Source organism: Panthera leo, chromosome D1 (genome assembly GCF_018350215.1).
Source record: "Panthera leo isolate Ple1 chromosome D1, P.leo_Ple1_pat1.1, whole genome shotgun sequence".
Classification (NCBI taxonomy): Eukaryota; Metazoa; Chordata; class Mammalia; order Carnivora; family Felidae; genus Panthera; species Panthera leo.
The window spans coordinates 88,703,464-88,729,075 of NC_056688.1; the positions used below are offsets into that span (position 1 = coordinate 88,703,464).

Genomic DNA, 25,612 nt, shown 5'->3' on the forward strand with positions numbered 1-25,612 from the left:
GGTAAAGAGGGTAGAAGGCTGTCTGCTGGGAGCTAGGGGAGTGGGGAGTTCGTGTTTAATGGGGACAGAGTTTCAGTTTGGGAGAATGAAAGTTCTGGAGATGGCTGGTGTAATTGTACTTTATGCCACTCAATTGTACACCTAAAAATGTTTTAAATTGTAAATTTTATGTATTTTACCACACACAGAAAAAATGAAGGAATGATTTATCTAGTTCCATATTGATGTGTTTGATTAGGAACCATTTGAAAAATTATTACTCGAAATAGAAACTCTCCTCTTTTGAATATTTACTTTTTTTTTTTTTTTTTTGAGAGAGAGAGTGAGAGCAGGGGAGGTGGGCAGAGGGGGAGAGACAGACAGAGAGAGAGAGAGAGAGAATGAGAATCTTAAGCAGGCTCAGCGCGGAGCCCAACGCAGGGCTCAATCCTTGACAATCCTCATGACACAGGGTCATGACCCTGGAATCATGACCTGAGCTGAAATTAAGAGTTGGACACTCAACCGATTGAGCCACCCAGGCACCCTGAATATTTACTCTTATTGAAAGAGTATTTTGAAATAGTAACTAAGTAAATTTGTATGAAATGTTTTGGTAGTAAAGTAAACCAGATTCGTACAGATTAATTTATTTTACTGTGACTATCTCTGGGAGTCATTTTAATTTCATTGTAAGTTTTTATTTTTCTAAGTTTCAGCAAAATTGTTGACGTTTATGTACATTTGATTCAAATGTAAGTGTTTATTGGTTTCCTTAATCTCTTCATGTTTTCTTCTTAGGTTCCGTTTAAGTCCAGCTGCCCGTAATATTCTGGAAAAACACTCCCTGGATGCTAGCCAGGGCACAGCCACTGGCCCTCGGGGGATATTCACTAAAGAGTATGTTTGTGCTTTTTTTTTTTTTAATTAAAAAAAATTTTTTTAAGTTTATTTATTTATTTAGAGAGAGACAGAGAGGGCAGGCAAGCAGGAAAGGGACAGAAAGAGAGTCCCAAGCAGGCTCTGCACTGTCAGCGCAAAGCCCGACACGGGGCTCAAACTCCCAAAACTGTGAGATCATGACCTGAGCTGAAATCAAGAGTCAGACGTTTAACCAACCAAGCCACCCAGGTGCCCCTGTTTGTGCTTTTTGTAACAACCAATTCCATTATTTATCATGATCATCCTTTTCTGAAAGTATTTTAAGAAGAGCTTATTCAGTGTTAAGATTTAAAAGGATGTATACTGTTCTTTTGTATTTTTAATTGCTTTGGCAGTGTAAAATTATATTCTGTGCAAGGGTTGTTTCTGAATAATTACAGCATTAGTGAAGAACAGTTCTAATTTGGTAACAAGGCCAGATCCTTAGAAATGGTGATAAATGCAGAAAATTAGAGTGCAGAGTGGTGAACCTTTGTATTGTTCTACGTTTACTTGAAATAAGTTAGCGATCACGTTTAAATTTTTAAAACCTAGATATATACTTTTAAAAATACTTTCATTCTTATCTGTTTGGAATTTAGTCAATGATATGACCAAAGAGATTTCCATATGCAGTTGGCCCTCTTAGGTCTTCTGTTGCACTGATCTCACTGTCCATGAGTTAGTACCTCACTTGCTTAGTACCACACTCTTAATTATAAATATTCTCAAGTAAGATTTAAAATTTGATAGAGTTATCCTTGCTCTTCTTTTTCAATAGACCAGTTTTCTTGGTTTATTCTTATTTTATTATTCTTCCAATGAATTTTAAACCATTCATTTGCCCTGCTGACGGGACTCCGCAGGGGGAGTGTATTGGGATTGTATCGCATTGTAAGTTACGTTGGGGAAGAATTGATATCTTGATGATCCTGAGTCTTCCTGTTCAAGAACGCTGATATGTTTTACCATTTGTTTAAATTTTGTTTCTTTCAGGAGTGTATGAGAACAGATAGCGCCTGCTCTATTCAAACTTGGTCTATTGGGAAGACAAAGGTTAATCCTTTAGGCATATGAACTAATGTAAAATTGCAGTAGTGATATATGTTATATTTCTATGGCAGTAATATTAAATTCTTCAAATTGAGTTAATGTCTTAAAACAATATGCTTATTCCCTGTTCGTATAATATTGATAAAAAGTGATCGGTGATACTGGCTTAAAAGTTTTTAAGTTGCGATGGGGCAAGGGTTATGAAACTATTAAGTGGCAGTGCTGGACCAAGGGACCTTTCTTTTTTTTTTTTTTTTTTTTCCATTGGTTATTTTAGTCTTCATTAAAGCATTAGTTTATGTTTGTGTATTATTTTTATGGGGAGCGATACCTCCTTAATTCTTAGATAGTCTCAGTTATCTGTATGATAGCCTTATTGATTTGCTCATCAAACATGTGTCTGTGGTTCTCTTAAACACATCCTGTGAAGTTCTGCCATACTACATGAGCAGGAAATCAGCTGTCCTGACTCCTGACTGAAAAAGAGCATCCTAGGCTGTGAATTTTTAGTTAAAGGACCTAAAAACGTAGCCGTAAAAAATTAAAATTAAGTATCTCGGTAGCCAGTTAAGCCTAGTTTTTCTCCCACATTAATCCCTATTTCGTATCTACTATTCATACCTTAATTTTATTAATCTACCAGTCTATGTTTCAGTAAACTCCCTGTAAAAATGGGATAAAGCATCTTTCTTTATAACCAGGGATACTCACCTATATTTCTGAGGGATGGGACAAAGAGTCTATATTTAATTCATTAATCATCGATTAAGATTTGGTGAAATGTCAAATAATCATAGCTGTACCTTAGAAGGATTAATTTTGCAAATTTGCATAAGATAAACTGGAGTAGGAAAATACTTGAGGTAAGGAGATAGATTAATAGGCTTATAAAGTAATTCAGGTAAAAGATAAAAAATGCTTGAATGTGTGTGGAAGAAGTAAAAGAGAGATTACGGACGCAGACAGTGTTCTACGGACAGAATCCAGAAGCCTTCGTAAAGGACTGAATGTGGAGCAATAGACCAGGATAGCAACCAGTCAAGGACTGAAGTTGGGATTCTGATCCGGGTCATGAAATTTTGGCTCCATAAATACAATAAGGGCTTTGGGAAAGTATTTGTCTCAGTGGCGTGAGTGATGGGGTGGCTCTGAAGCTTATCATCAGTGCTGATGAGCCGTGCAGGCATCAGGATCAGCGAGGTGAATGTTATTTGCAGGAAACACTTTGGAACTAGAGAGGGAGGTTTGGTAGGTAGTAGAGCAGTAGTTATAATTGAGATAATCGGGAGGTAAACTTTTAGAAGGCTGACATTCCTGTTTTGGAGGATTTCTAGGAACTGGATAAAAAGTTAAGAACGTGTGATCTGAGAAAAGTCTTTGAAGTTGGTTATCAGGTGACATTTTAGAAGGCAATTCATTGGTGTGACAGCAGAGGAATGAAATAGTGCTTTCTTCATTTCTCCCTTCTCTTTCCATGTGTGCTTAATACATATGTGATGAACAAATACCTTTTTTTTATTTTTATTTTTAAAATAAAATTTTTTTTTTTAACGTTTATTTTTGAGACAGAGACAGAGCATGAACGGGGGAGGGGCAGAGAGAGGGAGACACAGAATCTGAAACAGGCTCCAGGCTCTGAGCTGTCAGCACAGAGCCCGATGCGGGGCTCGAACTCACGGACCGCGAGATCATGACCTGAGCCGAAGTCGTTCGCTCAACCGACTGAGCCACCCAGGCGCCCCCAAATACCTTTTTTTTTAAACCTCAGTTGAAGTTATAACAGTAATGTAACATTTATTAAAGAGAACAAAATGGTATTGTCTTGCTGTATACCCAAAGGCAGCACTGTTAAAATAGAGTTACATGTTTAATGTTTTTGCCATCTTCCTCCTCCTCATATCCAGTTCTCTTTCCTGTCCTTATTCTTTAACTCTGCATCCTAAGGGAGTCAACCTTTGGTCTTCAAACTTTGACACATTACAAAAGATTTCGTGAGAAAAACCGATCCTTGAAAGCATGCATTATTCAGGATTTTTGCTTGGTATGCTACTAAAGATGCCTGTGTTTTAAGTTTAACATTAAGGTGGACTTTGGGAAAACCTTTGACTTGCCGTCATCTACAAAAATGTCATATTCTGATAAGATTGAAAAACTGCAGGCTTTGACATAAGCTTCCCCCCAAATCCCTTAGCGCACATTCTTGGAATTTGGAGGGACATCCTACCTTTTTCCACTGTTAACTAAAAATGCAAGTGGAATAGAAAAATCAGTTCCAACTGCTGAAGAAGTGCCTCCGATGCACTGTATTTGTGAAGTAGATCCTAAGTGTTAGGGTTGCTATTTTAATGTTGCTCAAACACATCGCTCAGAATATATGTTGCGCAAAAGCCTATGGACTTTGTTTTGCCTGTGTATGTAGTATTTTAGGAAAACGAGCGCTGGGGCCACCTTTAGAGAGAATATATTTAAGTTCTTTGCCTGTAACCTAACATCTTTGGTATATCTGTGTCTCAAATCATAGTTGTAGTTAATGTTTGTATTCATATCACAGCATCAAAAATCTGACCAGGGTGACAGGCAAGTGTCTAGCATTCTTGTAGTAGTATTTCTTTCGAAAACTAAGTCATTGCCCACCCAAATGAATTACTCTCTAAGGGATCCTGGTAGAGAAGATTCTACCCTGAGTGAACCACCAAGGTGCCTTCTGCCGTTGTGCAGAAGTGTGTGGTGTATTTGTTTTTCTCCTAATTTTTAGACCTTTTAATGCCTACCTAATTCTTCAGTCTAGTCTGATTAATTATTTCATGGACAGAATCATTAAAATCATTCTCTACATTATAGAAACTAAATTGTTGGCTGTTATTAAACAATAGTTAACATTTATACTTTATGAGGTATGTAAGTGTGAAATTAGCAATAAAAGCTGACTGTGAAGCAGTGGCCAGAATTGATTTTCTGTTTTCTTGTTTATGATTAATGACTTCTTGCTTTTATTCTTTACTAAGAGCTGTTCTACCCAAGAATCTTAATTACTACAAGAATGAAACTAAACTATTTTTTTTCTTGATAAAATAGTAATACCTATGCTGATAGTGTCAGTTTAGGGGCATCTGGTGGCTCAGTCGGTTGAGCGCCCGACTGCGGCTCAGGTCATGATCTCACGGCTCATGGGTTCGAGCCCCACGTCCGGCTCTGTGCTGACAGTTCAACCTGGAGCCGGCTTTGGATTCTGTGTCTCCCTCTCTCTCTGCCCCTCCCCCGCTCGCTCTCGCATGCGCTCTCTCTCAAAAATAAACATTAAAAAAAATTAAAAAAAAATAAAGATGTGTCAGTTTAGTGTGACCAGTCTTAAATCAGTGTATTCAGGCATTTTAGATTCTTTAGTCTCTTTACCTGTTATTTTTATCTGCTTATTTTTAACTGATAACTGAGAGTAAACTAGTGATCCCCATATAAAGAAAATAAAATGTATTTTAGATATGCCACTCTGATACTAAACTGTAATTTGATTTAAAACCCACATTAGTAATAGGTTTTATGAGAGAAATGTATTTTATATGATGGGAAGAGACTAGTAACGTTCAGCTGTGATTTGTAAGAACCTTTAAAAGCTAAGTATCTTCTATTGAAGGCATTTTTTCTGTATCAACAGAGAGGCCTTATATATCCATGCTCATATTTTTATTTATCTGGCTAGGGTTTTAGCTCATGGCATAAATCCCCAGAAATGATGCTGCCAGTCATTTACCTCATATGTAAATGTTATCATAATTAACTGGAAACTGGTGCTTTTGGTTCTAAATCTAAATTAAAAATTAATTTCCAAACAGAAGTAAGCTTGTCCTTCAAGGCCTTATCGGTACACAAGGTCATTCCCTAGGCCACGTATCTCCTCCTCTCCCCGGTCCTTTCTGTTCCCGTCACCGTGTTGTTGCCCATGCCCTGAAAACCAGCACTGCCTCCGGTTATGCCCATGCTAACTTTTTGTGTGGTGGGTTGGAGACCATGGTCAGGAGGTCCTACGTTTAGCTTTGGATTACATAGATTGCATTTTTTCATTCAGTCCCAGACTTGCTGTTAATCCTAGATGTGCTGAATTCTATTCTGATCTGTTCATGTGAGAAAAAATTATTCTGACTCTGCCGTGGTTTATATTTGCATACTATGTGCATAGAGCTGTTAGAAAAGTGGTAGAACATGCACAGGCTTTGAAGTTGGCCATACCTGGGTTTGATGCCAGCCCTGGCGGCTGCTTGCTGCCCACCTCTCCAGCTTCATCTTTTAACCCCCTCCCCTTGTTCACTGCTCTCTTTGTGCTGACCTGCCTTCTGTTCTTAAGAGAGGCCTTTTCCCTGGCTGCTCTCCCTGCCTGGAAACATGCTTCCCCGGGCTCTTCTCGAGGCTTGCTCCTTCGTCTTTCCACGTGAATACCACCTCCTCAGGCATTCCCTGACCATCTGCCCTATTTTATTTTATTTTTTTTAAGTTTATGTATTTTGAGAGAGAAAGAGAGAGAGAGCGCAAGCAGTGGTGGGGAGGGTGCAGAGAGAGATGGAGAGAGAGAATCCACACTGACAGCATGGAGCCCGATGCAGGGCTCGGTCTCATGAACTGTGAGATCCTGACCTGAGCCGAAATCAAGAGTCAGACACTTACCCTACTGAGCCACCCAGGCGCCCCCCATCCTCACCCGTCACTCATCCTGTTATTCTGCTTTATTTTTTTCATAGTACATCACTATCTGTCATTTGTTTGCCTGATTAACATAACAGAGAATAAAGCTGTTTGATGGGAAGTGTCTTGTTTAACGCTGTATCCTTGACACGTGGAACAGAGTAGGTGATTGAAAAATACTGACTTAGACTTGGAATTTAACCTCCCTGAGCCTACTTACTCATCTTTGAATTGGGAATAATAATACCTCCCTCACAGGCTGGTATGAAATTATGTAATTAGCATAAACACAATACATACATAAGAGGCTAATTTTTCTACTTTTACTCCCACTTAAAAAAAATTTTTTTAATGTTTATTTTTGAGAGAGAGAGACAGAGCACAAGCAGGGGAGGGGCAGAGAGAGAGGAAGACACAGAATCTTAAGCAGCCTCTGGCCTCCGAGCTGTCAGCACAGAGCCCGACGTGGGGCTCGAACCCACGACAGCGAGATCATGACCTGAGCTGAAGTTGGATGCTTAACCGACTGAGCCACCCAGGTGCCCCTTTTACTCCCACTTTGAATGCTTAGTTAGGGATCCAAGATGATAAAACATTTAAGGTTTCTTCGTCAGCTGACCTCTCATATTAAATGTCAGCTCTTTAACTTTGAAGCAAGTAAGTTGTATTTGGTGTTAACTCCATGCACCCCTTTCTCGACCGGGTATAAAGCATGGACCCTCCTTCCTAAAAATGCTATTAGGACCCATTGGGGGATTCCTCTAATAATGTGCCCCAGGTTGGAGCATTCCTGCCTGGGTCAATTTTCTGTTGCTGCATAACAAATTACAACAAGCTTAGTAACTTAAAACAACGTTTATTTATCATCTAGCAATTCTGTAGGTCAGAAGCCAGGGCCCAGCATGACTGGGTTCTCAGCTTATAGTCACAAGGTTGAAATCAAGGTGTTGGCCCAGGGCTTGGGCTTCATCTGAAGGTTGGAGTCCTCTTCCAGGCTCACGTGGTTGTTGGCTGAATTCAGTTCCTTGGGGCTGTTGGACTCTAGCCCCTTACTGGGTCTTAGCCAAGGACTGACTGGTCGTAGCTCCTCGAGACCTCCTTCAGGTCCTTGCCCCATGGTCATCTCCCCGGGCTGTTCACAAATGCCTGTTTGCTTCTCCGGTGCCCGCAGGAGAGTCTCTCTCCATTCAAATCTCTTCTTGAAAGAATTTCTGGTTCCTTTTAAAGGGCTTATCTGATGTGTCTGATCCTGCCAGGGTAATTTTCCTTTTGCTTTTTGATTAACTTCATGTCAGCTGATTTGGGACCTGAACCGTGTGTACAAAATCCGTCACGTTTGTCACATCATGTAACCTAATCATGGGAGCGGCATCCATCATACTCACAGGCCCACACAAGGGATTATGCAGGGTGTGTAACCAGATAATAATTCTGTGTCTACAAGAATGTTGGGGTCATCCGTCTCAGAATTCTGCCTACCGTGTTGCCATATTAAGTAAAAACGTTTTGTTCGGGGAAGGATAATTTCAGACATGCCCGGCAGATGCTAGGTTTTTGCCCTCAGCAATTCTTTCAGTAAACAATAACAAATAATTAACCGTGTTTGAGAAATTTAAAGGATGTAAATTGCCTTTAAATTAGTGTCACCCTGAAGTTGTTTTTAGATTACATAACCTTTTTGAAAAAGTTTTTAGATTAAAACATTTTTTTTACTATAAAATTCTGTTTTTGAAAAGAGTTCTTTTAAATTGTCAGGTATTATAATTTTCGAGAAGGCATTTTGTTTAAGAAAATGTACTATTTCATACCCACTATAACTTAGCATGAATTGAAAGCTTGGTATGTTTAGTAATCCACTTACATCCTTTTAAAAAACAAAGATACCTTTAATGCAGGGTAAGTCTGTTACTAGTTTAGTTATCTTTCATTCTGAATGATGCTGTGGGGTAGGTTTATTTCATGAGATGATGCTGTTAACATTTTGAGCAATATTTAAAATGGTATGAGTTTCTGACCATAACAAGGTTATTTACACTAGAAAATCCAGTAATTTAGTAAATATACTAATAAAAGTCATCAGAAACTTGGCATTTTCTGAATGCCATGTGAAAATTATTTGACAAGTATAAAGAATGAGAGTATGGTTTGAGAATTGTTCGTCTACCAAATGACACCCCCCCAAGAAAAGGACTAATTTCCTTTTTAAAGGTATCTACGCCCAAAACTTTGATATAATTCAAATTGTTTGCTTTTTGAAAATGTCCAAATATTGTAGCCATTGGGTGAATAATATGAATCAGCAGACCAGATAAGATTTGCTTGTGTAACTCAAGTAATTCATTTTGCATCACAGCCTTGACATCTCTCTATTTCAGTACCTTCCCTCCTTATCTCCATTTTCTAAACGTTCTCTTCTATTCCTTGTTGCTAATCGTGGTTATCTCTCTCTTCAGGGATGCTCTCAAACTGGTCCAGTTGAAAGAAACGGGCAAGATTACTGAATCCAGACCCACCCCAGCCCCTCTAGCTACTCCCGCAGTGCCTCTGCCCCCACAGGCCATGGCCATGCCACCATACACACGGCCGATGATCCCACCGGTCTCAACTCCTGGACAACCGAATGTAGTGGTAATATCATTTGAATAGATTTTTATGTTTTCGGACTTAAGTGAGAACTAGGAACCCAATAAGAACCATTACTGTCTGTTTTTTGGTTTTTTTTTTTAGTTTATTTATTTTGGGAGAGAGAGAGAGAGAGACATCATGAGTGGGGGAGGGGCAGAGAGAGAGAGGGGGGGCGGGGGGGAAACCCAAGCAGGCTCTGCACCGTCAGCCCAGAGCCCAACTTGGGGCTCATACTCAGGAAACTGCAAGATCATGACTTGAGCCAAAATTAAGAGTCAGACACTTAACTCACTGAACCACCCAGGCACCCCAGCTGTCTGTTTTACGTGTAATTCTACCAATCCATTTTAGTAGTAGCTAACAGTGATAAAGAAAAAATTCTCCAGATACTTCATGTCGTGCAGACTCCTAGCACAAACCCAGTTTGTGTGGTGCTAACTTTCAAGTCCAGTGCCATATAAGTAGGCTCTTTAATCATGCTGCTTTTCACGTAGCTTTTCTCCGGTGTGGTAGTAATAGTTGGTAGCCACCACTAGCCCTCATCTGTGGCTGTTTTATTTTAATGTTTATTTTTATTTTTGAGAGAGAAAGAGCATGAGCGGGAGATTGGCAGAGAGAGGGGGGGACAGAGGATCCAAAGCAGGCTCTACAGTGTCAGCTGGAGCCTGACGTGGGGCCTGAACTCACGGACCATTAGATGGTGACCTGACCCGAAGTCGGACGCTCAACAGGCTGAGCCACCCAGGCGCCCCTTGACTGAGGGAATTGATACTCTGACTGTGAAGAACTATAGAGACTGTATAGCTAGTCATTCTTTCTCAGATGGAGGCAGTAACAGCCCTTTTTTGTTGTCAGAATATTCCATTTTGCCTCTTTTTACCTCCCTTTCTTAGTATCTTTCATGTCATTTGTTTCCCATCAGAAGAAATGCAGGATAATCAGGTTCATGTAAAACTGAAAGGGAAAAAAAAAAAAAAACTGGGCACTTAAAAAATAAACAAACCTATCTTGCTCTTTCTAATGGAGAAATATATTCCAGTATAGTATTTTAAAGAATTTGCAAACAGTATAAATTTCATGGGAAACAATTTTTAATGTAAATTCGTGATTCGTGACTTCATATACAAAAAATTTATGTGTAATCAAATCTTTGTTTTTAAGAAGTAGGTTATTCAAATTAGGAAGATAAACCTTACTTTCAAATTTTTATGGTATACAGAGAGCATTCATTCTATCTGAACAGATACTTTACTAACATAAAGTGTTTAGTTTCCTAAGGACTCAGGTATATTTTTAGCTGCTTGATTAGAAGTGACTGTGATCTAGTCCCAGAGTGGAGTGAAGGACAAGGAAGGAATCACAGGTAGTTTTATGTCCATCCTGCTTTTTGTTAGAGTTTCAAAGAACAGAGTGGAAAAGCTATAGTAAGTTATAGGAAGATTTTATTATCTCACTTATACTTTTTATTATGAATTTTTAGGAAATATACTCATGGGATTTCTTTTTAAATTCCAAACCAAAATAGAAATAGTTTGGCAGATTATCCAGTACACTATCTTTTTCTACTGCACACCATTTTTATAAGTAGGAATTGTCTGTTGTTGGTTTGTTGACGTGTTGGATGCTTTGAGTTTTATTAAGTGATATTTGTAACAAGGTGCTTACAGTGGTATGTGTGTGTCTGTCTGTCTCTGTCCCATACACACACCCATGGGAGAATTATTCATGACCTGGTAGATTTCTTTTTGATCATCTTATACAAAGTAACATAAGATTCTCATTTATAACTAAGACATGGATTTTACCAATTTTTTCTACAGTTGTATACTATAAAATTAAAGCTCTCTGGATTTCTTATATTCCTCCTTATACTAAGAATTTTTAATAGTATTTTTCCTCTGTTAATCTTTAATTACCAAGAGTTAAGTGACTGAGACTAGATTATAGTATTAGAATTTGCTTTTTCCACTTCCATTTATGGTTTAATGGACAGATTGCAATTTCTTTGCAGGGCACATTCACTGAAATCCCTGCTAGCAATATTCGAAGAGTTATTGCCAAGAGGTTAACTGAATCTAAAAGTACTGTACCACATGCATATGCTACTACTGACTGTGACCTTGGAGCTGTTTTAAAAGCTAGACAAAGTCTGGTCAGAGGTTAGTAAAGTTAAATTTACTTAATACAGTACATGTGCTAACTGTTGTGAAATCCTTTACTTACAAAGGCACATTGTGCAGCTTTTTATTTTGGTTTCATCATCTGGGTGTATTTTAGTACTAAAGAAAAGAATTGGTTCACTTTTCTTATAAGAAACAAACCGATTCCATTGTATTGAGTAAATCATGTTTTTGGTATGATATCTGAACAAAGCAATCCTTAACATTTTAGAAAGTAAAAAATCCAAAATGATTGAAAAATGTTTTAGATTTTACATATATCTTAGATATCACTCTTCTTTATACAAGTTTTAATTTTTTATATCTTTTTCAAAATGAACTTTCAGGTTATGAAATTTGTAATGTACCTCCCAGCAAATTAGTTAAAACTAAGGTTGCTGGGAGACTTCGGAATTTTTAGCATGAACTGATGTTTTCTTTTCTTTTCTTTCTTTCTTTCTTTCTTTCTTTCTTTCTTTCTTTCTTTCTTTCTTTCCAATCTGTATGGCTTTGATTTCATTTTCTTGCTTTTTTGAACTGGCTAAGACCTCTGGTACAATGATGAATATAAATGGCAAAAGCAGACATTTTTGCCTCGTTCTTGGTCTTAGGAGAAAACATTCAGTCTTTAATGTTAGTTGTAGGTTTTTTGTAGATTCCTTAAGTTGAGGAAATTCATATTCCTAATTTGCTGAGAGTTTTAGGCATAAACGGATGTTGAATTTTGTCAAATGCTTTTGTACATCTTTTGAGATAATCTTTCCTTTTTCATTCTGTTATTTTGATGAATTATTTTGGTTGATTTCCAGATGTTGAATAAACTTGTATTCCTTGTATAAAACTCATCAATCACTAATTTTCTTATATATTTCTTGATCCCATTTTCTAAAATTTTGCTAAGAATTGTTATACCTGTGCACATGAATAATACTACCCTGTGGTTTTCTTAAAGATGTTTGTTTTGTTTTTTTCTTGGGTTTGTTACCAGATCTCACAGAATAAATTAGGAAATGTTTCCTTCTCCTTTATTTTCTGAAAGGTTTGGGTAGAATTGATTTTATTTCCTTTTTAATTATTTGGTAGAATTCACCAATGAGACTGTCTGTCTAGGCCTTTGATTTTCTTTGTGGGAAGACTTAACTACAGATTCAGTTTTTAAAAATAGATGTATCGATTTCTTCTGGAATGAGCTTGAGTAGTTTGTGTCTTTCAAGGAATTTGTTTATGTCATCTAAGTGATAAAATTTTCAGTAGTCCCTCCTCATCCACAGGGAATACATTCCAGGACCCCCAGTGGATGCCTGCAACCATTGATGGCACCAAACCCTGTATATACTATGTTTTCTCCTGTGCATACATACCTATGATAAAGCTTAACTTAAAAATTAGACATAGAGATTAACAACAATCATAATAAAATAGAACACTGTAGTAGAATACTGTAATAAAAGTTAAGCGAATGTGGTCTCTCTGTCTCTAAGTATCTTACTGTGCTGTACTCGCCCCTCTCGTTATGATGTGAGGTGATAACATGCCTACGTGGTGAGATGACGCACGGTGAATGATGTAGGCATTGGGACATAGTGTTAGGGTATTGATGACCCTCTGACAGTATGTCAGAAGGAGGATCATCTGCCTCTGGGCTGCTGTTGACTGTGGGTAACTGAAACTGTGAAAAGCAGAACTATGGATAAAGGGGTCGTTGGCATAAAGTTGTTTATAATATTACCTTACTATATAGTACTTCTAACATTATATAATCTGAAGTGATGTCTCCATTTTCAGTGTTAGTAATTTGTGTCTTTTGACTTTCTTGATCAATCTGGCTGGGGATTTATAAATTTTATTGATCTCTTCAAACAGTCACCTAATTTCATACAATTTCTTCATTGTTTTTCTAATTTTCTTTTCATTGGTTTCTGCTCCCACCTTTATTCCTTTTTTTTTCTGTTTGCTTTGGGTTTAATTTGCTCCTTAGTTTCCTAGTTTTCTAAGGTGAAAGCTGAGATCAATATCATATAATAAACCTTGATGCTAACATAAGCATATAATGCTTTTAAGGTCCCTTTCAGCAGTGCTTTAGATGAATTCCACAAAATTTGATGTGTTTTATTTTTCTTTCTATTCAAGATGTTTTCTAATTTTCCTTGTGATGTGTCTTTTGATCCATGAATCATTTGCAAGTGTAAATATAATTTCCAAATATTTAGGGCTTTTCAGCCTTTCTTTTATGATTTCTTGCTTAACTCCATTGTGCTTAGAGAACATGCTTTGTATGATGTAAATCTTAACTTTTGTTGAGATTTTAGAGTCGTAATATGGTCTATCTTGATGAATGTTTCATGTGTATTTGAAAAGAATGTGTGTTCTACCTCTGAGGAGTGTTCTATAAATGTCAGGTGAAGTTGGCTGGGAGTAGTGTTCATGTCTTCATATCCTTTCTGATTTCCTACGTGTTCTGTCCATTCTTGAAAGAAGAGTGTTGAGAATCCCTGGTTACGATTAGGATTTGTCTGTTTTCCCTTTGAGTACTGTTGGTATTATATCATCTTGAAGATGTGTTATTAGGCACAGAACACATTTAGGATTTTATGTGTTCCTGATGAATAGATGCATCATGGAATGTCCCTGTTCATTCCTGGCGTAATATTTCTTACTCTGAAGCCTTCCTTATCTGATATTGATACAGTCAGTCCAAATTTCTTTGATTGATGTTTTTATATCTTTTTACTTCTAATATATCTGTCTTTGTATTTTTTAATTTTTAAAAAAATTTATTTTTTTTTTGAGGGAGAGAGACAGACAGAGCAATAGTGGGAGAGGGACAGAGAGAGGGAGACACAGAATCCGAAGCAGGCTCCAGGCTCTGAGCTGTCAGCACATGGGGCTGACATGGGGCTCGAACTCACAAACCGCGAGATCGGGACCTGAGCCGAAGTCAGACGCTTAACCGACTGAGCCACTGAGGTGTCCCTGTCTTTATATTTAAACTGACTTCTTGCAGACAGCAAATAATTTTCTTATTTTTTAATCTAATCCATACTCTGTCTTTTAATTAAGGTGTTTGGACCATTCACATTTAGTAATTTTGTCCTTTGTTTTTTCTTACCTTTTTTTTTTTTTTTTTTTTGGATTGGTTGCCCTTTAATTTTTTAATTCCATTTTATTTCTGTTTTACCTTTCTCTTTCTACGTGGTGGTTTCCTTAAGGTTTACAATATAATTCTTTAACTCATCACAGCCTACCTTCAAATTTGTATCACACCCCTTCATGTGTAACGTAAGAACTTTACAACAACATACTCGATTTTCTCCCTTCTATCCTTTGTGCCTTTGTTGTCATGTTTTATTACCACATGTGGTATAAGCACCAGCATATATGTCTGATATGTTTTTGCTTTAGCAAATCAATTATGTTTAAAACATAAACTTTAGTTTTAAAAATGCGGGGAAAAAAGTCTTTTTGCATTTGCCCATTTTCTTTTTACCATTTTTTGGCCTTCATTTCTCTATGTAGATACAAAATGCTTGTCTGGTATTTACTTCCGGCTAAAGAATTTCCTTTAATGTGTCTTATAATATAGGTTGGCTGGCAATATATTCTCAGCTTTTATCTGAAAAAGTCTATTTCTCCTTCATGTATTTCCCTTTGTTTAATTATTAATTATGGCAAAATATGTGTAACATAAAATTTACCATCTTAAACATGTGTAAGTGCACAGCTTAGGGATAATAATCCTTTCACGTTGCTGTGCAACCACAGCAATTGATCCACAAAAGTCTTCATGGTGCAGAACTGAAATTCTATACCCACTAAAATGATAGCTTCCTATTTTCCTCTCCTCCCAGCCTTTGTCTAGCAGCCAGCGTTCTGCTTTCTGTCTCTATGGATTGTTAAGTACCTCGTATGAGTGGAATCATATAGGGCTTGTCTTTTTGTGACTGGCTTATTTCACTTAGTGTATTGCCTGACGGTTCATCCATGTTGTAGTATGTGTCAGAATTTCCATCCTTTTTAAGACTGAATAATATTCTATTGTATGTATTTACCATGTTTTGTTTATTTATATGTCAGTGGACACTTGGGTTGCTTCCACCTTTTGACTTGTCAATAATGCTGCTATGAACAAGGGGGTATACATCGCTCTCTGTGTCCTTGCTTTCACATCTCTTGGGTCTATCCCAGAAGTATTGCTGGAACATATGGTAATTCTATTTGTAATATTTTGAGGAGCTGCCATGCTGTGTTCCATTGTGACTGTACCATTTTGCATTCCTATCAGGTGTGCCCAAGGGTTCCAGTTTCTCCACATCCTTGCCAACACTTGTTGGCAACCATCCTGATGGGTGTGTCTCCTTCGTTCTTGGTATTTCTGCTGGGTATAGAGTTTTGAGTAAAAAGATTTTTGGTTTCACTACTTGAAAGAAAGATCCCATTCCATTATCTTCTGACTTTCCAAATATCTGCTGCCGTTCTTAATATCTCTGTTCCCCTCTATAATGATGTCTCCCCTCCGGCACTGTTGTCTTCAAGATTTTCTCCATTAGCAGTTTGATTATTATATGCTTTAGCGTTTTTTTTATACTGTATTTATCCTGCTGGGGTTTCCTCTCAGCTTCTTGGATTTGTGGTTTGTTGTCTTTCATTAATTTCAGAAAACTCCTAGCCATTATATTTCACTTATGTTCTGCTTCATGTGTTTTCTCTTTGGAACTCTGATTATAAATACTCAATTGTTTGAATTGTCTGAAGCTCTTAGATCCCCTATTCTCTTTTTTTTTTTTTTAATCTTTTTTTTTTCCTCTTTGTGTTTCCATTTGGATAATTTTTGTTGATCTAGCTTCAATGTCACTGACTCTTTTCTTGGCTATGTCTAGTCTGTGAATCTTAACAAAAAAAATCTTTATCTTTGATAGCATGTTTTTTTTCCCTGAGATGTCCGTTCGAATGCTGTTTTATAGTTTCCATCTGTCTGCTGATACCCCCTTTGTTCATGCGCATTGTCCCATACTTTGTCCTGTACTTTCCCATATTCCAACAGCGGTTAATCATTTTGTGTGCTCGTCCTTCCTCAGAGGGGAGCCATCACCCTTGACGTTCAGTTCACTTGTTTGCCTTGTAACCTTGGCTCCCTAATGGACTCAAGAAAAGTTGTGATTTTGTAACTTCTGCTTTTCTTCTGCTCTATTAGGGTGGGAAAAACATTCTCTTCTGGGTTTCTACATGTTAAGTGACAACAGAACTGATATTTCAATTTAGATACACACTTTGAAGAATTCATACAAAGACAGCCTGACAGCTTTTAAAAGTTCAAGGAAATAAATGGAAAGCTACTTCAAAGAAAATTCTCTGTATTCAAAAAGTTAACCCTGGAATCTCTCTTTATAGATATTAAGTGTACTTGCTTAGTCATGATATAGAGATCATAAGGGGAATAATTTTCCTTGTTTCTTCCTTTCATGAGGCAGGAAACAGTACTATTTCAGTGGAGGGATGGATTAGTCTAGTATCTTTTCATGGTCCCAGGTTTGGTATGTCTTTGCAATTAGGAATTTTCGGGGAGGAGGGGCTCTTAGAGCCCACATTATTTATCTCCAGTCCTCTTTCTTGTATAGTTATAATATAGTATTCTATAAGCCTGTCTGCACTGTTTTGTAATGATAGGCAAATGAAAATGTTTGATATTCCCTCACAAACTATTTCTTATTCTTCTCAGTCAATGTCACCAACAGTCTCCTTTCTATATATTTGAAAATTTCCATAATAAAGAGTTAAAAATAAAATAACTTGAAAAAATCTCCTTTGCACTTTTTTGGTTTTCAGTGCCTAAGAGAAATGTCATGTGAGAAATTGGACATATAATAAGCCTGAAGCTCCTGATGCATGGGGATTAGAGGTAGCATTTGAAGGAATCATCAGCATATGAATGGTATGAAAGTCATGGAACAGGAAGTTCTTGCCTGGGAAGATTCCACCTTTGAAAGGAAGGGATAGAAAATGAGTAAGTGGTAAAGAGTGGAAGAAAACAATGGAGAGTATAGTGACACAGGAGCCAGTAAGAGACAGTGTTTTGAGGTGAAGAAAGTGATCAACTCAAGAGTACTAAATGTTGGAGTACGATGAGGGCAGAGAATTTAGGTGAGCACTGTGGACTCAGGCAGTAGATTGGGAATCATCAGCCGGTGGATAGTTCGGGAAGTCTTCACTGTGGATACCTATGGATAGTAGATAAAGTGAGAAGGAGGTTGAGGGAGCCATGAAGAGTAAGCATAATGAGTTCCTAATATCTGTCCACATATTGGAATTTATGTAGACCAAGTCTTTTATATGTGGCTATCATTAAAATTCTCTAAGCACTGGAAATCCACTCACATTTCTACTCATAAAGAGGTTTAAAACAAGCAAACAAAAATATGTCTCTGGAAATCTGAATTAAAAGAGCAATGATTTGGATGAGCAGGTGACTCTTACCATGACAGTTTGGCAGTATTTGGGTTTATGGTAATTCATCTAGTGTCTTTCTGAAATCTCCAGCATGCCTTGGGAATGAGCTATTGTTCATATACAATTCCATGATACTATAGTAACGGGATTTGTTTATCTTGCCACATACCATTGACGAGATCTTTATCTTAAACGCTTTGTCTAGAAGCCATTGCAATAGAGAATCAAGTGTAGTTTACATTTTTCAATACTTTCCTACCCTCCTGGAAAAGCAAAAGTATAAATCAAATGCTTAAGTTATGATCAGCTCTGTGGGAAGGGAGGGGACCTCAGCTTTACCTTGAAATCATTATGTATACTGGAAGGAAATTGATTTAATGGAATCACCATAAAACTAGACAGAAAACTTCATTTTGTTCGTTGCACCAGGACCTGTGCCAACATTGCTTCATCTTTGGCCTTTGCTATATCCTGTTTTGTTAAGTTAAAAAGCAGCTCATTGGTCTTAAATTTTTCTGGTGTCCACTCCATTAGTAAGAAATTTCTTTCTAGATGGATGGATGGATGGATGGATGGATGGATGGATGGATGGATAGATAGATAGATATAGATATATTTAAAGTGTGTTACCACTGTTCTAGTATAATCAATATATTATAAAGCTCATGCAGAATGAAGACATTTGAAAAGGATAAGAGAAAAAAATGAATCATCTGAATCTATACAGGGAGACCATTTGTGTTTTTAGAGACATAGGAGTTGGTTCTTTCTAATTATGGTTATAATGTATCCTTCAAGTTCTTGTATATGATATCTAAGCTTTAAAAGAATTATAATCGAGTTCCAGAAGTAATTGTCTACATGTATGGCTAATATTATTTATCCAGGGCCTCATATAAGTTTTTCTAATCAGGGAAATTTTGCTAAGCGAATAAACAAAAACTTAACAATATTTTTCATTATGGTTTGTTAATGAATAAGTTTGCAATCATAATGGTCAATGTTAAAGTTTCATTATGAACCCTAATTTTGATATGCTTCTTTTTCTTTCAGATGACATTAAAGTATCAGTAAACGATTTTATCATCAAGGCAGCAGCTGTTACCCTTAAAGTAAGTAGCAGACCCCAAATAATTTTGGCTTCTTTTAGTCTCATGTTGGGGCGGCTGGGTGGCTCAGTCGGTTGTGCGTCCGACTTTGGCTCAGGTCATGATCTCATGGCTTCTGAGTTTGAGCCCCGTGTCGGGCTCTGTGCTGACAGCTCGGAGCCTGGAGCCTGCTTCAGATTAGAAGTGTTTCTCTCTGTCTCTGTCTCTGTCTCTGTCTCTGTCTCTGTCTCTCTCTCTCTGCCTCTCCTCAGTCGTGCTCTTTCTGTCTCTCAAAAATTAATAAACATTAAAAAAAAATTTTAAATAGTCTCATGTCTTGGGATTTTTATATGATAAGTGGAACTCTGATTTTTAAGTCCCCAAAATTTTATAACGTTATTGCTAAAAATATATCATGTAGTCTTACCCCCTCAGTAATACAAATGAAACTGAGAATCAGTGGGGCTTACGACTAATTATAGCGGAACAGAGACCATTCAGCAAATACTAATTGGTCCCCGGTGTTGTGCTGAGTACTTTGTAGGCATTAGAGGTACAATAGTGAACGAACGCCTACATGTTTTCTGCTCTCCTGGGGCTTACACTCTGGATGGAAGAGACCGGTATTTGTCAGATAGTGAAAGTATTGAGGAGCAAGAGAAAGCGGAGTAGGGGTGTCATTGTGCACAGTTAGGCAAGGAAGGCCTCTCTGGCAAGGTGATAACTGAGCCAAGGCCCAAAAAAGAGGGCGTGAGCCACAGACACACCTGGTAGAAGAGTGCTCCAGGCAGAGGGAACTACGGACACAACGGCTGGGAGGGGCGAGTGCTGCCTTTCAGACATGGCCCCAGGGACAAAGTGTGCCTCAGAGAGAGAAGGTAGGAGATGAGATTGGACAGATGATATTAAAAGAGGGAATGTGGAGAGGGCCCTGAAGTAGGTGAAGCCTTGGTGGCCATGGAAAGGACTAGGGATTTTATTATGAAGGGGAAGGAAGCCTTTGGAGGGGATTGAGAGAGGACTGACGGTCTACTTCACCTTTACAAAGAAAAAGGAGTGACTGTTCTGGTGGTTTGAGGAATGCAGCCCGTAGAGAGGCCAGGGGGCAGCAGTGCTCTCCTGGGAGGCTGTGGACCCTGACAGTGGTGTGGACTCAGGGGGCAGCTTGGAGGGTGGCTAGGGTGAAGGTGAGATTTTGGATACGTTTCAAAGTAGAGCCAACAAAATTTACTGATGGATTGGATGTGGGGTGTGAGAGAAAGGACAAGGCCTTTGGCCCAAGCATTGGGAGGAATGGAGCTTTCCACGTGCAGAGATTGGGAATGTGAGAGAGGAGCAGGTTCGAGGTAGGAGTTCTAGAGTTGGATTTGGACGTAACTCAGTTCGAGAAGCCAAATGGTGTCCCATTGGAGGGGCCAGGAAGGCAGGTGAGCGGTGGGGTGTCTGGCTGGACATGTAGATTGGAAACCCAGGCTTCCTGCCTTCCTGCTCTGCACCATTTTCCGTCCTGCCTTTCTTTCTATAACCAGGCTATTTTTCTGGATCACTGCGTATTAAGTGCTATCTTTAAAGTATGCTTATAAGGAATTTGTTTTTATTTCTTGGACAATACAGTAATGGAGAATTTTAAAGTCATGCCTTTTCTTAGCCATTCGTATCTAAGGGTTCATATGCTTTTGTGTTTTGACCAAATAATATTTTGAATTGTATTAGTGATTTTCTAATTATGAATCATTCTTGCCCTCCTTAAGTGAATCTCCAGTGGTCATTACATTTCATTTCATAATTTTGTATTAGGAATCATGATTGTAATTTAAATTTTGTGCTAGTTTTATCAGGTTTTTTTTAAATCGGTGGTTTCTTAAAATGAATTTGGATCCTTTTTCTCTTTCCTTTCTCTGTACTTTTTTCTTTATTATAAAGATTTTTATTTCTTGAAGTTTATAGAATTCACCAATAAAAATATCTCAGCCTAGTTCTGTTTTGAGGAGGTAGACTTGATGACTTTCTCATTTTCCCCCATAATTATTGAGCTGTTTAATTTTCAGCTTTTTCTTGAATCACTTTTGGAAACTTCTATATTCCCAGAAAATCACTCATTTCATCTGGATTCCCAAACTTAACTAGCCTAATGTTATTTAAATCTGTTTCTTCTAATATCGTAATGTCCTCAAGGCTGGCATTATTCTAGACCCTGTCTCACTGTTATTAATGTATATTTGTGTGCTCAGTCTTTTATATTGTTTATGTATTCCTTCCGTCATTTCCTTAGCTGCAGAGTAGAATTAGATTAGACTTCGGTTGAAAATATTTTATTAGAAAATGTGAAATAATGATTATAAATACGAGTAAGAAAGTTTAAGGGTATGAATTTTCCTTTGCCTACAACTGAGACCATGTCCCCTGGGCTTTTGTTGCATGGCTGCGTAATTACACTTCTTTTGCCAGATATTCCTTACTTGGGAGGGGCTTTTCTTCCCCCTCTTTTACTTTAGCGTCCTCTGTAAGAATTTAAAATCTTCGGGGGGTTTGCGACTTCGCCGTGTCTGCTTTTGACAAATGAGCTTTGATGACTTCGAATGAACAAGCAGCAGGAGTGAACATAACAGGCCGGGGAGGAGCACAGTGGGAAAGGCCTCTTCGGGGAGGGCTCAGAAGTACACTTAGGTAGGCTGTTACCCAAGTGAAGAGTGGGAAGAGAAATTCGTCTGTGTTTGCTGTTTTTCACCATCACTTTCTCCGATACTTGGCAACAGTGTCAGTATACACGGGCTCCAGGCGTTTAGCCATTTCCTCTGCTCTTTTCGTCTTCTGTGTAGTTGTATGTATATTAAACACATGCATGCTCATACACAGTATCTGTCATATGTTGGTGAAGCCTGGGAAATCTCTCTTAAATACAGAAGTCACTTATTAGGGGCCGGATGATATCCGCCAGGGCTGCGCTAGATAATTGCGCCGTCTACATGCCTCAGGAATTATGTGGCTGAATGTTGCTACCCGCTCCCCTCCCTTCTTCTCTTCTCCTTAAGGCCATGTTGATCACTGTATGAGGCAGGAAGTATGGCAAATGTTAAATGCTTTTTAGTAATCAGATTTAACAAAGGGAGACCTTTTTTTAGCCATGATTTAGTATACAGCGATCAAAACAGGTCCATCAGTGTTTCCTGAAGCTTGCTTCAAAAAAGATGGTATGTTTATTCTTCCCAAACAAAGATGACATTTAACACTGAGATCCAAATCATTGTTTCAAACCAGATCTTCATTTGTTTGCTCTGTCCACCTATATTCACTTTCAAAAATGCAGAATAATTTTAGTTATTTTTCTGTAACCGCCTTGCTCTAAAGCTGCTTCTTTAGTGACATGTTTTTTCTATTTCTGTTTCATAGCAAATGCCAGATGTTAATGTAAGCTGGGATGGAGAGGGCCCAAAGCAACTGCCCTTTATTGACATTTCAGTGGCTGTGGCAACAGATAAAGGTTTAATTACGCCAATCATAAAAGATGCTGCCGCTAAGGGTATACGGGAAATTGCTGACTCTGTAAAGGTATGTCTTAGGAAATCCTGTGCTTTCAAAATGTTAGTATTTACTCTCTGGTAAAGTCTTGACATGATCTAGTCACACTGTGATAGAGATATTTATGTATTAGTATTTTCAAGTGATTGTCAATTGTGTATGAAAGTTTTTAAGGTTTTATCTAGGTAGGAACCATTTTAAGAAAATTTAATATTCAAAAATTCAGAAATAACATACAGATAGATTAGGGTCTACTGTATTCAAGTTACAGGTGAATGCTTTATTTCCCAAAGTCTAGAATTCCACTCTAAAGATGATATTTTAGATAGTTTTAAAGTTAAAGCTGAAACTGTATTTCTGTGAAGGTGGTGAGTAGATCTCACTGTTCACAGTGTTTTATTCTTCAAAACTAATTTTATTCATTTCCTCTCTACAATTGAGACCACTAAAAGCCCTTCATTTTCCAGAAGCAAAAGTACTGGATTTTTCCTGAGTTTCTTTAAAAGCAGTTTTTCTAGCTCCAATATGGAGGAGTGTGATTTCCCCCAGAATATCCCATTGAACAGCATGGGAACACGGGCAATAGATCGGCTCTGACAGCCTGTATAATTTCCAGAGGTATTTTTTGACGGAAGTGTCACCTCTCTTACAGCGTTAGAATTGAACATTTCAGACTCATTTAGATAAATGATTCTTCTCTTTTTTTTATTTACCAAGACCAGTTGTATATACATAGTGGATGAGCAAGTATACTTTTAAAAGTAGAAGATAAGATTTCTTTGGGGAGCTGACAGTATACACGTCGTAGATGTACTTGCCCAAAATACACGAACACAAGTTAATCTGCTTTTAAAAGCATACTCTTAGAATCTTCGAGTTAGATACAGTTAATGCTGGCCTTAGTGGAATGGACATTGTTAGCTCTTTCTTTGCTCCTCTTTGAAAAGATTAGCAGAATGTGTTTTTATAGATAAAAATGCAACTGTTTTTCTTAATTGAGTGGTGACTTAGTTCGACCAATTCAGAAGTCAAAGTAAGATACGTTGGTTTACTAAGATAGTTGTGTGCCTTTTAGTCATCAAAAGTTTTCAACAACAATGAGAATACATGTATTATTAGTGTTCTTGTGAAATTCAAATGAGGTTAAATTTCACTATAAAGTTAGAATTTTCTTACGTATTTTTATATCTCTTATTTTTAATATTTATGTATTTCTTATATATTAAATTTTTAAAATTAAGCATTATAGGAAAGTCTCTTTGCTTTTGACCAATTTACTAATTTTACTATGATAATACATGTTCTTAAATTAGCAGTGTTAGCGTTCCCATTTTCTTATATCCTGAAAGAAGCTAAGTTGAGGTGTAAGGAAGCAGTGTGAGCAGCCTCTCCGCAATGGGAAGGGCAGCCTTGACCCTTTGGAATGTTCTAGGGCCTCTGTGACAGTCCTTGAGGTTTTCCTGTAATTCCTGGCAACCCTTAAGTTTCAGTGTGCGCTGGCTGCTCCTCTATGCTTCTTATTCTCCCTGCTTCTCTCTCCCACCCTCTCCCACCCCCTCCCACCCCCTCCCACTCCCTCCCACTCCCTCCCACCCTCTCCCACCCTCTCCCACCCTCTCCCACCCTGCCGCCTGTGACCAACACTCCACTCTCTCTTCTTAGCATGTGTGAGACACCAGGCTAAGCACTGTATTTAATCAGCCCCGTATCTTAGTTGAAACTTTAATTCCCCCATTTTGAAATGGAGGAAATGGAGTTTTAGTGCCGTTAAGAAATCTGCCCACGGTGATGCATCTAGAAAGCAGTAGAGGTGAGGTTTTATTTAAATCGGGGCTTTTCTCAATTCACGAGCCATTTTCTTAGGGCTCCTGTGGCTTCCATTGCTGAAGTAGCTTCCTGACATTATCCTGTGTTATTGTGTTCCTGCAGTTGATCATTCTCTGAGATCACCTCATTTCTTTATTTGTTGATCCTTCTCTGTTCCTTCCTGTGTGATGTTGACGGTCTTGCTCTTGCCATATATCCAATTCTAGAAGAAAGAGTGCATGGAGATAGTAGGTGCTCCGTGAATTTATTTGTTTAATTTTCGATAAGCTTGTATTGAAATGAACTTTTCAAGGAGTTTGCGGGTCTCTGGAGCTCCATCTGTGGACCAGGTTAATACCTGCACTAAGTTTTTACTTCTTGACCCTCACGAACCTTAAGGATGTCATTGTGTGGTGCTAAAGGCATGCCTTAGCTAAGTTCAAGTTTTTATTCCCTAAATAAAGTAATATAGTAACAAGCCTTAGATCCCATGCTTCATTAGTTATAACATTTTAAAAGACAGAGGCAAAGTTTTCCTCGATGTACCCGGTATGTTTTTTAAATGAGTTAGTAAGGAATGTGACATATTTTAGAAATATTTCCTAAGTCATCTTGTATTACATCCTTTCGGCACGAGGCTTCAGGTAACATGTGTTTTGATTTTAAGTTTACATTGCCAGGAAATCCCAGTGAGAATTAGGAATTTGTAAAACCAGTGATGCTCCTCAGAATTATTCTTATGCCAGGCTTTTAGTGTTCATTGATAGGAGTATCCTGCTGATATGTTTACAGTCTATAGAGAGATGTTTTTTTTAAGTGTATTATGTGGGCTTGCAGTCCAGTTTTTAAAATGAACATGTGTTTTATTTGTTTTGGCCTAGTAATTCATCAGGATTGTTGTGATCATCTGCCTTTAAAGAACTGCCTTTCAATCAATCAATCAATCGATACCTTTCAAAGTTCATGATACATGTCTGTTTAAATCATGTGAACAGCTACATCGCTTAAGGCAGAAAAAACACATTTGGAGATTGTCCTATTTCTGATATTTCTGATAGTCCAAGGACCATACAAGTCTAAGTTCATCTTTTCAGTATTCATTTTGGATCCAAGTAGTTTTGTAAATAACTGTATCCAACTAGTATTGATAAATATGTAGTCATCTCGGTTGTCAGTAAGTCACAGTGATATGTTGAGATCATTTTTAGACTTTTAAAGAATGTTTTATTTTTCAAAAATGGTGACTATGTTAGCTCTATAGTACAGAAAATTTAGTAAGCCTCAGATTTATTTTACCTCCCCAGGTGACAGTGGCTTCATTTTTCTCTTTCTTCCCCTCCTGAA

At 37.9% G+C, this 25,612-nt stretch overlaps 1 protein-coding gene across 5 annotated transcripts in view; it reads left to right on the forward strand.

Moving 5' to 3' along the window:
- The window catches only part of PDHX (pyruvate dehydrogenase complex component X), a 71,058-nt gene that overhangs the window by 38,760 nt on the left and 6,686 nt on the right, over positions 1-25,612 (forward strand). For all 5 annotated transcript variants that reach the window (XM_042904700.1, XM_042904702.1, XM_042904701.1 and 2 more), the window contains 5 exons: positions 781-879; positions 9,081-9,255; positions 11,264-11,411; positions 18,909-18,967; positions 22,334-22,492. In XM_042904700.1, coding sequence (XP_042760634.1) covers positions 781-879; positions 9,081-9,255; positions 11,264-11,411; positions 18,909-18,967; positions 22,334-22,492 — 640 coding nt within the window. The remainder of the gene's footprint in view (positions 1-780; positions 880-9,080; positions 9,256-11,263; positions 11,412-18,908; positions 18,968-22,333; positions 22,493-25,612) is intronic.